Here is a 12,929-nt window from a genome sequence, read left to right on the forward strand (position 1 = left end):
GGTTAGACGTCAGTCCTATTTCAAAGATCGGTAGCCATCGCAACGGTAGATAAGAGCGATCCAGCGGAGCAATCATAGGAAACCCAGCCTTAGGAATAACCAATGGATAAGATTCTTGTCCAGACGTAGAACACTATTATTTTCCAAAACGCTTTCATTTCTTGGCACGTGCTGCGATTAGTTACGTAAAAGTAGTGCTTCACAATGATCAACCCTGTATTCTTTTTATTCTTCCTTTAGGTTTCTTAAATATTTTTGTGTATGAAGCTGAAGGGTCATCGACATTACTTGGTCGTATGGATATTCCTCAGCCTAAACCTGTTTGGAACTCTCAGACCATTTGTCCTCCCCGCTCAGTCAAACCCAGAGATAGGTTCATGTCAGTGCTGGGTACGGCTGGCGTGTCGTTTGCAGTTGACTTAAGTCAAAATCCTTCAGAAATTATGTTGGATATACCACAGACAGTGGATGTCAAGAACACCAAAGCGATCGTTTTTCCGTTCAACCCTCCAAAAGATATCTCAGATAAACAACTTGACATCACTGTGACATCCACGTCAAAAACACCAGCTTACTTGAAAGTGTCTCAGATCCGTACAGATGTCGACGACAACATAGAAGTTGTGGATTACAAGAAGGCATCACTACGTCTTTCCTTTGCGAAGAAAGGACGGATTACCCTGTCCAAGGTGTCTCTGCCTCCTTTAACCGACTCTACCTCCACCTGGTTCATTGGAATAGCATTAAAAAACTCTACAGGTAGTTTAAAACCCACTGAATCGAAATATGTTACTTTGAAACTGTCACAGTCATTTGCGTACAGTTATGCTGGACCTATCTGTGCTTTGTTTTTTGTGTCTCTGCTGTTAGGCATAGTAGTGTCAATAGTTGGATTGTGGCTTTTTAAAGAATATCTTCTTAATGTTAATATTCGAGGACCACTTGTTAAAGTTAACTCGAGTAACAGGGACCAAGACATTCAGCCTAGCACTGGGCAGGACAAAGGTAATAATTTCATTTTCGCCATGTTGAAGGTAGCATACAAATGCTGGTTTTCGGGGGGTCCTAAAACCTATTCTTATGCTACAGGGGTTGCGGGTTTCGTGCTTATGATTGGCGCATGCCAATTTGTCATTGCAAACTGGTATGTGATGATCCAAGAGGGTGATAGAGACGATTGCTATTACAACGACCTTTGCTATAGAGTTAGCGATTATCATGATATTCCACTGAACTTAATGATAAGTAACTTAACTTACATAGTCCACGCGCTGATTTTAACTGTGTGCGTGTGGTACATGGAAACAGAGCTGCATCTTTTCTGCGAAAATCTTAAGAAGGCTGTGACCTCTGGGGAGAAAGTCACTCAGCCTGGTAACGGGCAGAAAAATGGCAACAATAGTGACAATCGTCAATCAACCTCTTTTGGTTGTAATGGTAAACAACATGAAGCCCTACCAAACCATGTTTTTATATGTCCCAATATCACTCTGCATCTTCCAGAGGGGGGTGTCCCAGAGCATAAGTTAGGATACAAAGAAAGAAAGACACTAATGGCTCGAGCACTGAAAAGGAAGTACTCTTATTCCATTGGGTATGCCTTTGCCTGGGCACTCCTTTTTGAGGGATTGTTTTCCTTGCTTTACCATTTGTGCCCAAGCAGGTACACATTTCAGTTTGACTCGGCATTCATGTTTGTAATTGCCGGTTTAACTGTTCTGTTGGTGTATAATGGTATGGAATTGAGTGAGTGCCCAGTGAAGGAACAACCAGGAGAGCAACACCCAATCGAGTCGGACGTCCAGCGAGGAGAGCAACACCAAGTCGAGTTACAATCAGTAGAACAACACCCAGTTAAAGAGCCAGTAGAGGAACTCCCGGTGGGTGCATTGAATGGGGAGGAACAAGCAGCAGAGCAACACCCAGGAGAGCAACACCCAATCGAATCGGACGTTCAGCGAGGAGAGCAACACCAAATCGAGTCACAATCAGGAAAACAACACCCAGTTAAAGAGCCAGTAGAGGAACTCCCGGTGGGTGCATTGAATTTTTTCCTTTATATCATAGTGCCACTTTTCATCTTCAATTATATTGGTACACTCTATCACTCCGAATCTGGGCTGGCTATAGGATTGCAAGTGGTGTTTTTTATCTCTCTGGTCATTTGGTGGTTCGCAATGGCTCTCTGGGCTTTCCATAAGCTCAGTCTTAAAGGAGTTTTTTCATCAGGAATGTGTTGGAGAAACTTTATTTATGTATGCTACTACATTTTTGTATGCTTCATTTCTCCACCAGCACTGTTTGTACCGATCTCTCTCCGCATGGACCTTTCTCAAGCGTTTCTGTTTACTTGTATTGGAGAGAGTTTTTGGGCTCTTTCTGCCAAAGCTAAGCTTTTCCAAAAGCTCTGGAAACTCTGCTGCGCCATCTGGAAACTACTGCGCCATTGCAAGTGTCCAGGTATGTGCACGTGCCGGGAATTTTTACGGGGATTTTATATCTTCGTAACTGTTGCCTGTTTGACAGGAGCTTTTGGCGTATTCCTAGGCCTGCCAACCACCAACAAAACAGCCTCACCTGAAGATTCTCGTGATTTCAACAAAGAATGCGCAATTCTTGGGTTTTTCGATTGGCATGACCTCTGGCATTTTTTGTCGTCTTTTGCCTTACTAATGGGTGCATTTGTTGTCATGTTTATAAGCGCTAAATCAGAAATTGTCGATGGAAATAACATGGAAATGACCTAGGCTCTTACCCTATGCAGGATTTCTCTTCCAAAACGAACAAACAAACAAACAAACAAAAAAGTTGTACTGATCCTGTGGTAGACATTAGGCCATGTAAACATATCCCCGTTTGAAAAAAAAGGTCCGAAAAGTTCCGAGACCTCCAGGTAGAAATGATTTTCTCCTTTTGATGTTTCTCTTTCTGCGACGAAGCGACTTCAGTTTGTATCGAATCGACTTTCATTTGTATCAAAACTGTTTGTGTCGAAACGACCGTAAACCGAACCAAACCGTCGCTAACTTGATGCCACATTCAGAAATCAAAAGAAAAGCCTTAAAATCCTATACCACATTAAACCCAACGTTCCTGTTGAGACCAAATGAGGTAGTAGCCCCTGGGACCGGTTTAAACAGGGTTTTTAACCTTATCATTATGCTTTTTGAGCAGCGATGTAAAGCCGAAACAGTTCTGTCGCTTGTTTTTCTGATTACTAAATGTATGCTAAGCCAACACTTGCACAGAGTAAAAGTTGGCTCAGTGCAGAGTAACCTAACGTTGCAACATTTACTACGCATTTTAAATGCACCAGTAGCTCTAAATGAAACTGATGTAAGTGTAGGAGAAAATGTATACATTTGAGCTTTTCTTTTCAAATATATAATATCTAGTACACAGAATAGAGCTTTTCGAGAAAGCACAACTCATATATTGTAACTTACCGATGAAATGTAACTTGTAGTATTATTAATAACAAAACATTTCAAGTGCACCAACAGCTAAAAACAAAATTATAAGCCTAACAACTTTACAGTACAAGCTGAATTTTACCGTTGAAGAAATGTATTCATTTTACTTTTGCGTTAGATAGATAACTGTAGAGATTAGAGCTTTGCAAGAAAGCACAACTCATGTTTTGTAGCTTATTGATAAACTATCAAGGTTGATATGTTATTTTACTACATAACATTAACTAAAAGATTAAGGATGCCAGTTATAAGAACCTGCTTCGTTTATACTCCTCACACACCCCTCTCCCCCCATATTGACTGGCCAATGCTCATGTCGCAAACATATTCTGGAGGCAAAAAGACAAGACCCCTCCCCCCTTCCGGATATGAGTTACCTCCGGTACAAGCCTAGCCAGAACCCCTTTAAGGCGTATAAGCCCAGGTTTATAACCGGCATTTTACGACACAGCTACCAGATTATGTTATCAGTTTGGTGCTAGTTTATTGTAGTATCATATATATGGGAAATTTCCTTTTATATCAGCGTATCAAGTTGTAGTTTGTACAACAATAAAAGCATCTACCGTTTGATTTTGTTTAAATTTTTCTAAAAAACAAACAATCACACACTTTGAAATACACTAGACTGCGCGCATAAACACGACAAATACCTTTAATAAAAAGACGTCTTAATTGGAAACAGTCTGCTCGTTTTCTTTAGTCTTTAGGTTAGCTTTGAAGTTTTTCAGTCAGTCAGTCATTTTAAAAAACAAACATAATCACACATTTTGAAATACACTAGACTGCGCGCATGAACAGGACAAATACCCTTTTTCAGGCAGTCGTGTAAGCAAAGTTGCCCGACAGCTCACTAGTCCGCAAGTACCTCTTTGTTCTCCAAGGAAGCATTTTCCTCGAGACACTCGTTTTCTGTTTCATCGTAATCTTGTAGCCGCTAGTCAATTTCTTTGCGAAGACTTAGAAGGCTTGTGCGGTCCAGCTCTTGAACCAAAGTAAGAACTGCGGACACTATATTCCGATTCTGTAAAAAGAGAGATGAGGTATCAGATGTTTTAGTATCAGTTATTTGCACCCCCTGTACCATCGCCCCTGCATCGTGATTAAGAACGCTAGCACCAAATCCAAAATTCTCTTGCATTTTTATATATGTTTCAGTTGCGTTCCTGGGCTTTTTCCATTCGACCTTTCCATTCGGAACTCTCGGAGATGGTCTAGCAATTTCCGGAAAAGAGGCTAATCTTGCGAGCTATAGCCAAATTTCCCACAATTTCTCAAGGAGAATGTCTGCTCCATTTGATTTTTATCCCGGAATTACTGGCAGTTTAGGATGAGTGGTTCTCATGTTGGAACAATTTTCGTATTTTCCAGAACCTTTCCGAAAAAGTTTCGCCCCTTTTCAAAGTTTTGGAATTTTTGGGTGAATAAAAAGCCCGTGGTATCTCCCCTTTGATATTCCAACCTTCTTAGCTAAAGACTCAACAATGGCACGTCATTGGCCAGGCATTGGGGGGAAGCCAACATAAAGACAGAGATCGGCAAAGGTTTTCGAGGTGCCGCGCGTTTAAATGTGACAGAAGATTTATACTGAAAAATACAAGTAAAAAAATTTGAACCAACTCACTCAAGAGCTGGGAGGAAGAGTTTCAGCTGCCTTTCTGTGGTTATTTGTTGCTGTCAAAGCTGAAGTAGTGTCGGGTTTGTCTTCTAATAACAATGGCTTCAGTCCCAACTGGGACCGAAGTTTACTATGAAAACCAAAACAAAAGTTAAACGTGACGTTACAGTAAAACTCCAGGATTATCTAGCGAACTTAAGGGCCGAAATCTGAATAATAGCACCCTACTCAGAAGAAAATTTAAAACTAAGAATTATGCAAACATGTTGTTTATATTTCCTTTCTGTTGTATGAGATGTTTGGAATTAAACATAGAATGCTTGACGAAGCAGAACAAATCTTGTTCATCTAACTGGGCGTATATCTACTGCGTTTTTTTGCTATTACAATTTAAAGGCATGCTATCAAAGGATCGTACTGGGATCACACTACTAAAAAGCCGAAAAAACGATAGCCTTTTAAGTATTTAGTGTACTGCACTGCGTCAGCCAACTGTACAGCTTGCACTGGAAATGACTTGAGGCTCAGCAACTTCCAATGAGGTAATCATAGGAAAGCGACATCACTTACATACGGTGCGTTGTGAAAAAAAACTGCGTACACTTTTCAAGAAAGCTGTGCGTAATCCATGTCACATTACCCCTGTGTTACCCATCCTTGTTCCTTTTGCTTTGATCTTACCTATTAGACGTTCTTCTACCATCAGTTGGTAAACATTCAGGGCCCGGTTGTTCAAAAGCCGATTAACGCTAATCCCAGATTAAAAATTAACCAAGGAGTTTATTTCTCTACTCCCAAATACTGTTCAACGCTGATATTCGACAAAATTTTACATGAGAAGAAATCAATCTTGAAAAACAAAAATAAGCAAAAGAAACTTTCACCAAAAAGTTGAAAACATGAAACAAATGTTCGCGCTAATCCTGGATTAAGTTAATCGGCTTTCGAACAACCGGGCCCTGGGCTATTTCTTACATTTGAAGGTAATATTTTTCTGCATCTCGGAAACTGTATCTTCAGTTAAAAACTTTCACCGCTAATTTCAAAATTTGAAAGCTGTTTCCCCTTTGCCAGGAAGTTAATCACAGTCGTTTTGAACCACCAAACGTCCCCGTTTAGCGGGGTTATTACTAGTATGGGTGACCAAAGAAAAATACGGTAATCCCTTGTTTTAAGATTTAGATTAAGCTCTTATTTGGTTGTAAATTCATTCAGACGTCGTGACGATAAGATAAAATAACACAAAACTCAAACAGTCTGTCCATGAAGTTATGCAGGAAGGATGCACCTTCTTTTAAGAGTGAAAGAGTACCACCCCACGGCAGGACTGCCATTAAGTATTGAGTCACCTGTAGCCTCTCGAGACCCGTAGCAAACTTATTACTTTGTGGGTGAATTCTATCGACAACAAGCAATTTCACCAATAGCATCAAGGGAAAATCAAGCATACGCAGCTGTAAAAGGTGTTAGGATGGGTTACGGCCCAGCCCTGTCATCAATATGATAAATATTTTGTCATCTAATCACCAGACTTCTTGGAAGTCATTCCGAAAGAGACACCTCATGATAGATACAAAAAAATTAATTTCAAGACTAACAGCCTTGTTAACAATCACCGGATTCAACCGATTGAGAAGTCTGGATTTGAGCATTGCACAGAGTCATTGTGACACGTTTGTAACCCTAGCAGTACCTCTCTCTGCCTAGGAGTATTTATAGTAGAGCAAACGTCGTGCCAAGTCATCTAAATGGCCAGATCTAGAGCTTATCCCTGTTGGGCATTAAATGACTGAGTTTTTCTACTTGCCCCTGGATGGGATGCTAGTCCATTGCAGGGTTAACTCCAGTTTTTAGTATCCATTCAGACACACCTGGGTGGAGTGAGACACTCCATGTGCGTAAAGTGTCTTGCCCAAGAACACAACACAATGCCCCCAGCCAGGGCTCAAACCCGGACTGCTTGATCTGGAGTTCCACGCACTAACCATCAGGCCACCGTGCCTCTACAAGGGAGTATTTCTTGGTAACAGCAAATTGCCAGTCATAGGCAATCAATAATAATGCTGTGGAGTGCAACCTGCAAGGGGATAGCAGATCCCATTCAGACGGAGTGTCCACCCTCGAAGCTACTACTAAAAATGCGAGACCCTAGGCTCCAAAGAGGCTTTCACTGCTAAACAAAAAGAGACCTTACACTCCAGCTGACTTCCTTTAAAGTTCTGCACCAGCAGCACTATCGAATGAAATATTTTTCTTTTTCTGTATGTTACAGAAGCTATACATGTATCATTCCTTCGAACAAATTACTCTCTTTATGTCGCAAGCTCAAATTCAGATCATTATTTCAGCCAAGTAAAATGAGTTTATTTACTTCGTCTCCTGCATCTTCAGTGTTACATGTACATGGTTAGCATGGGACATTAAAGAACCCACACACTGTGCGTATTGGAAATACTGAAATACTGCAGGGAGTTTCGAAACGACACCTAAGGCCGCACGCGGTTGTGGGATACGGCATTAAAATTTTTCTTCCCAGTCCTCCAAATTACGTCACCAGATCACCTACAATAGTTGTCTCACGGGTTGATGCTCCACATAGGGTTAACCTCATTGCACCTTCCCCCCTTGGACAGAAGACTACATCTTGACTATGTTGACTGCACTTAATCTACTTTTTAACTTTTGTCACATCAAACTCAAAGGAGACTAGGCTACTGGCACTCTAGGTGAAATAATAGTGATATCACTCATACCTGCTGAACACACCACCATCGGTTTTAAGTGTATCCTAGAAAAAAAAAGCCACTTGAATGTAAGATTATGATTAAGCGAAATAACACTTCCATAAAAATTGAGATAAACTTGAAAATAGGTAGGGCTGCTCTTCTGTTTTAATCTTCTCCAATTTTGTTCATCTGCGACTCATTTTAATTGGCTTTCCTGTTCTTGTTTTGAGTTCTTCTACAGTTTAAAGCTGCCATACCGTGGTAACGACCAGTTGGTCAGCACCAAAATTGTGCGTGGCCTACTGTACTAGCATACACGTATGAAACCCCTTTAACGGATAATTTGGAAAACATGTACACGTCCTGAGAAGAATGGTTAGAAAAGGTTGAGAAAGTGTGTGACTTAAGTACCTTATGAATATCAACTGTGGCAGTCAAGTCCAAATAAACAGGAATGTCTTCTGGAGTGGGGATTTCAATTTCTTGTTTTGTTGCCTCTAAGACGTCTGCTTCTTCAACAACTAATAAATAAAATTAATTTCATATATACTTGTATCAATATTTAATATATTTGCATTTCAAATTTCTTGATGAAAGCAGACAAAGAATTACTTAATTACTTGAAGAATTACGCATTGTCAAACAATTTCATCCAACAATCTTCATCTCACAAATCTTTCAGTTGAAAACGGACATTTCTGCCCCCCTTTCTCAGGGGAGGCCCCAGGGCTGTCAATTTAAAGGGGCGTAATGTGTAGCACCTGTTGCAGCTATTAGGCATGTAGGGTCCTCAAATTGTTATGAGTAACAAACTGAGCCGAGAAAACAGTCGTGTCGGGAGACCCAGGGGAATAAAAGAATGTGTGGTTGACAGACTGCGAGAAAGAACTTATTTGCATAATTAATGATTTACAACAACTTTCGCTAGACAAACTTCGATCCTTCGTTGTGTAACTGAATAATGGTCGATGTATTTTCCCACCAGGGAGGATGCTGCATACACAATATCCACGTTTCTACGCGGCATACAACCATACGTATTCGGCGTACGAGCAGCCACCGGAGTTTCCGCCGCAACAGTATGGAATGAGATTAACTGAAGAGAGTGTAGTGTAACGTGAAGTGCTAGATTTCTATCCCATATGAACCATGTGAGCGTTATATTTAGCCCTACTGATGGAACTGGGCCCACACAAGGACAGAGAAAAACTCTGACCAGGGTGGGAATTGAACCCACGACCTTCGGGTTAGATCTCCGCCGCTCTACCGACTGAGCTACAAGGTCAGACGGGAGCAGGCCGTGGGAACTGAAGATGTTAAAGTCACGGCAATTAACATGTACAAGCACAAGGAAAGGTTACGTTTATACAAAGGTTGGCCGTGTAGCACTTATATTTTTAACAGAATTAACTGAAGAGAGTGTAGTGTAACGTGAAGTGCTAGATTTCTATCCCATATGAACCATGTGAGCGTTAGCCCTACTGATGGAACTGGGCCCACACAAGGACAGATAAAGACTCTGAACAGGGTGGAAATTGAACCCACGACCTTCGGGTTAGATCTCCGCCGCTCTACCGACTGAGCTACAAGGTCAGACGGGAGCAGGCCGTGGGAACTGAAGATGCCAAAGTCACGGCAATGGACATGTACAAGTACAAGGAAAGGTTACGTTTAAAGAAACGTTGGCCGTGTAGCACTTATATTTTAAACAGAGTTAACTGAATGGCATCTCCAATCCGATGATCAAACTGGTGAAGTAGGCACTTCTGACTCAGAGCGAAGTCCTTATTCTTCAAGAACAAAAGCAAAGAGGGAAAGTGCACAAGTACACCAAAGAGTACTCCAAATAATATACCAAATAGTCGAAAAGATGGAAAGAAAGCAGCCAGAAAGAAGACCAAAGCAACAGCAGTAGCAGATGAGCCTACAGTGCTGTCGATTATGGAAAGAGTGCAAGAGAGAGACGAGGTGTTTATGGAGCGAATGGCTGAAGCCGAGAGGGAAAGCAGAAGGGAACAACAAACGTTTTCAATGGGTGCTTTAAAGATCGGGGTTAGTGTTTGGATGGGAGACCAAAACAATATACCCCTCACAAAACAGAAGCATCGGACCGAAAATACTATTAACGCTAACAAATGCGAACTCAGCAAGGTACAGATTTTGTTAGCTTGCTTTCCTACGCAAAAAATAGGTTCTGGAGGTAATTTTGAGAGTGGAAATTAAGGTTACGCGGCAGACGCCAAATACAAACTCACGATTTAATTAACTTAACACACCAGAAAGACGCTAACCTTATTTTGACAAGAAAATGCTTTACTATTGCCATAAAAACTATCCACTTAAGCTCGCATATCATAAAACATGATGAATTCATAAAGGCCACCTTTTCCAGCGAACAATTTTTTGAAACAAACAACATATTTTCTATTAGAGGCAAAAACCCCTTCTATTTCATTACGTTCATTTCGTGGCTGTCACATTTCCAATTATTTTTTTTTACCTGAAGACTGTGCAGAGTTGATCAAAGATCCACGTAAGGTGTTCGATTCGTTCTCTGTCTTTGTTGAACCCATAAGTTATCAGAGAATTTTCCATTTGGTTTCAGTGTTCTACATAACAGCACACTTGGTAAAATATTATTTTAGAAATACAGCTCACTTTGATTTCGGCTCAACGGGCGATAGATTGTTGTCGAAGTCCATTACTCTTCCCTTTTGAGATTCCATGTGTTGGTTTTTCACCGCGTGCCAACTGACTTTCCATTATTGAGCTCCATAAGAGTATATTTTGTTTAAGGATCCACTAAAACGCCATTCGCGTTACATGACTTTCGACGCCATTGGTAGGAATGGTGTTGGAATTCCCAAACAGTGCTTTCTAATTCACCAGTCAAAGTAAACCCCCACCCCGGGACATGTGGGGCTTTAGTGGGGCTTTAGCAGACGCGGGTGTTAACAGGGATTTGTGAGATCCGTTTTATTGTTGTTCAAATTTACAAATTTAACAACCTTGTTAGGCATCAAAACATGAAACATTTATTCAAGTTACAGACTATGGAATAGACTTAAACGTCATGGAAAAGTCAGGAAATTGCTCAGTTCCCTAGTTTCCTTGTGAATCCTGTGTTGAAATTGTCCTACTTTTAGATTATTAAAGACGGACAAGTTTTGAATTTCCTTGTAGTTTTTTGCCTGCTGGGTCTTGGTTCTACAAAGAATGTGATCATTTAGTTATTGGTATCTATGAAATGGAATGTTATGACTAACCTTGTCCTAAAAATAAACTGGCATTGTTACAATTTCATGCTACTGCCTTGTGAATTTTTCAAGGACAAATCCATCAGGAAAATTTTCAGTTCCCTAGGGAGTGGGGCATTTTCTGCTATATCCTGCAAAATATTTCTCCACATGGTGGGTCATTTGTCACTTTTTGCAGGCTATTGAAAACAATCCCCACCTATATCCCGGGGTGAGTGAAGGGGGGTCGGGGTTTACTTTGACTGGTGCATAATGCTGGGTGTTGACTCACAATGGCCAAATGAACACACTCCAAATGTTTTCACTGTCACGTAGTAAAATATTTAATCCGGAACCTTTCAAAGAAAGAAGCCAAGAAAATGAAATTTTACAAAAGACTAATACAAAAACAACTGCTCCAAGTCTTAAATATGTCTCAAAACTTCGCAGCTTTGATTTTACAATTTGATGGCGTCATTGATAAGTTTAAATGCTAGGCACAATGGCCGATTGAACACACTGGTTCGATTCACAAAATGTTTTGGAACGACTGAAAAAAGTGGTTCGCAAGAAAAACAGATCGAGTGGAGTATTCGTTCTATGCAATATTAAACGTTTACAGTGAAACACACGAGACCGGAGCAACATCTAAAAATAACTTAGACAATTCTCCTTACCTTTAAAGCTTCCCTTTCTCAAGGAAAAATCATTTGTCCACTTTATCAAATACTTTGAGATGAGGTTCAATCATCGCGGGCGGAAAGGATTTGCTATAGCTTATATTGTGAGCAAAGAGTGGTCTAGCGCGCGCTCAGAGAAGAAGAGAGAAGAGTGGGAAATCTAATCGCTGTATGGGAGTTCGGAAATACTAAAGGCATAAAATTGGAATCCCCGAGCGGAGCTTAATTTGATATCTGTGGGACACATTTGTGACTACGAAGAGGGTAAATAAAATATAGCAAACCTTCACGTAATTGGAATTGCTTCGATGGCTCAGTGGGAACTTATTCTCTCCTGGGTTCGCGTGACCCGGGTTCGAGGCGTGAGGGTTCCGGTTGTATCATACGGGATTTCTATCGAGCGGGTAATCTACGATCCCGGGGTATGCACATCATTGGTGATTTCATCTACTATCCCTGGGGTATGCATGTTTGTGACTACAATGAAAAAAAGACATAGCTTCGAAGTTTTAACGTGGTATGCTATGTATGCACGTAATGATTCATTGGATGCTGGATGTGATTGTGACGTTTCAAAATGGCGCAAAACAAACGCTTGGCATGCTGGATGCTATGGTGACGTTTTAAGATGGCGCAGATTTAGAACCGACCAACAACCTCTTTAGCCTGTGTACAGCCGCCTGCTGTCTTTAGAAATATCGGACAGGAGAGCGGGCGGCTGTATACAGGCTAACAAACTCTTTTGTCGATTGCGCTTGGAACATGCACAGGCCCCCCACGAACACGGTACACCCATCCACTCAATTATAATATTGATACACGCAAGCACTTAGCGTTGATGTACATCTTTCTTTTTTTTTTGTGATTAAAGGCATTTGAACGAGAAAACTTGAACGAAAAGAAATAACACACAAACAGCGGTGACAAACATTAGATATAAACGCATCCTTTTTGAAATTATCTTTTACTTGACGTTTCGTATGCTTTTGCATACATCTTCAGAAGCATGAGCCCGGTTGACCGGGCTGGGGTCCGTTTGTTGAAAGTCACGAAACTTTACGGGCCATTTTCGGGTGTCACAAGTCCCTTAAGGAACGGAGGGGAATTAAGACGTCAAACTTCACAGTCAGTTTGCCTTTTGTTATGGGAGGCGCGGTGGCCTCATGGATAGAGTGGCCCGGGTTCAGGTCCTGGCA

The 12,929-nt window shown here is 41.0% G+C and overlaps 2 protein-coding genes across 5 annotated transcripts in view; both read left to right on the forward strand.

Moving 5' to 3' along the window:
* Nucleotides 1-4,092, forward strand: part of LOC137995060 (uncharacterized) — a 19,977-nt gene extending 15,885 nt beyond the window's left edge. For 2 of the 3 annotated variants that reach the window (XM_068840649.1, XM_068840648.1), the window contains exon 2: nt 241-4,092. In XM_068840649.1, the coding sequence (XP_068696750.1) occupies nt 297-2,747 (2,451 nt within the window). In that variant the 5' untranslated portion in view covers nt 241-296 and the 3' untranslated portion in view covers nt 2,748-4,092. The remainder of the gene's footprint in view (nt 1-240) is intronic. The other variant, XM_068840647.1, reaches the window with a different exon arrangement.
* The window catches only part of LOC137997864 (uncharacterized), a 49,507-nt gene extending 40,560 nt beyond the window's left edge, over nt 1-8,947 (forward strand). The window contains exon 3 of one of the 2 annotated variants that reach the window (XM_068844169.1): nt 8,803-8,947. In XM_068844169.1, the coding sequence (XP_068700270.1) occupies nt 8,803-8,933 (131 nt within the window). In that variant the 3' untranslated portion in view covers nt 8,934-8,947. The remainder of the gene's footprint in view (nt 1-8,802) is intronic. The other variant, XM_068844171.1, reaches the window with a different exon arrangement.
* The last annotated feature ends 3,982 nt before the right edge of the window (nt 8,948-12,929 follow it).

The sequence above is a fragment of the Montipora foliosa genome, chromosome 3 (assembly GCF_036669935.1).
Source record: "Montipora foliosa isolate CH-2021 chromosome 3, ASM3666993v2, whole genome shotgun sequence".
In the NCBI taxonomy this organism is placed as follows: Eukaryota; Metazoa; Cnidaria; class Anthozoa; order Scleractinia; family Acroporidae; genus Montipora; species Montipora foliosa.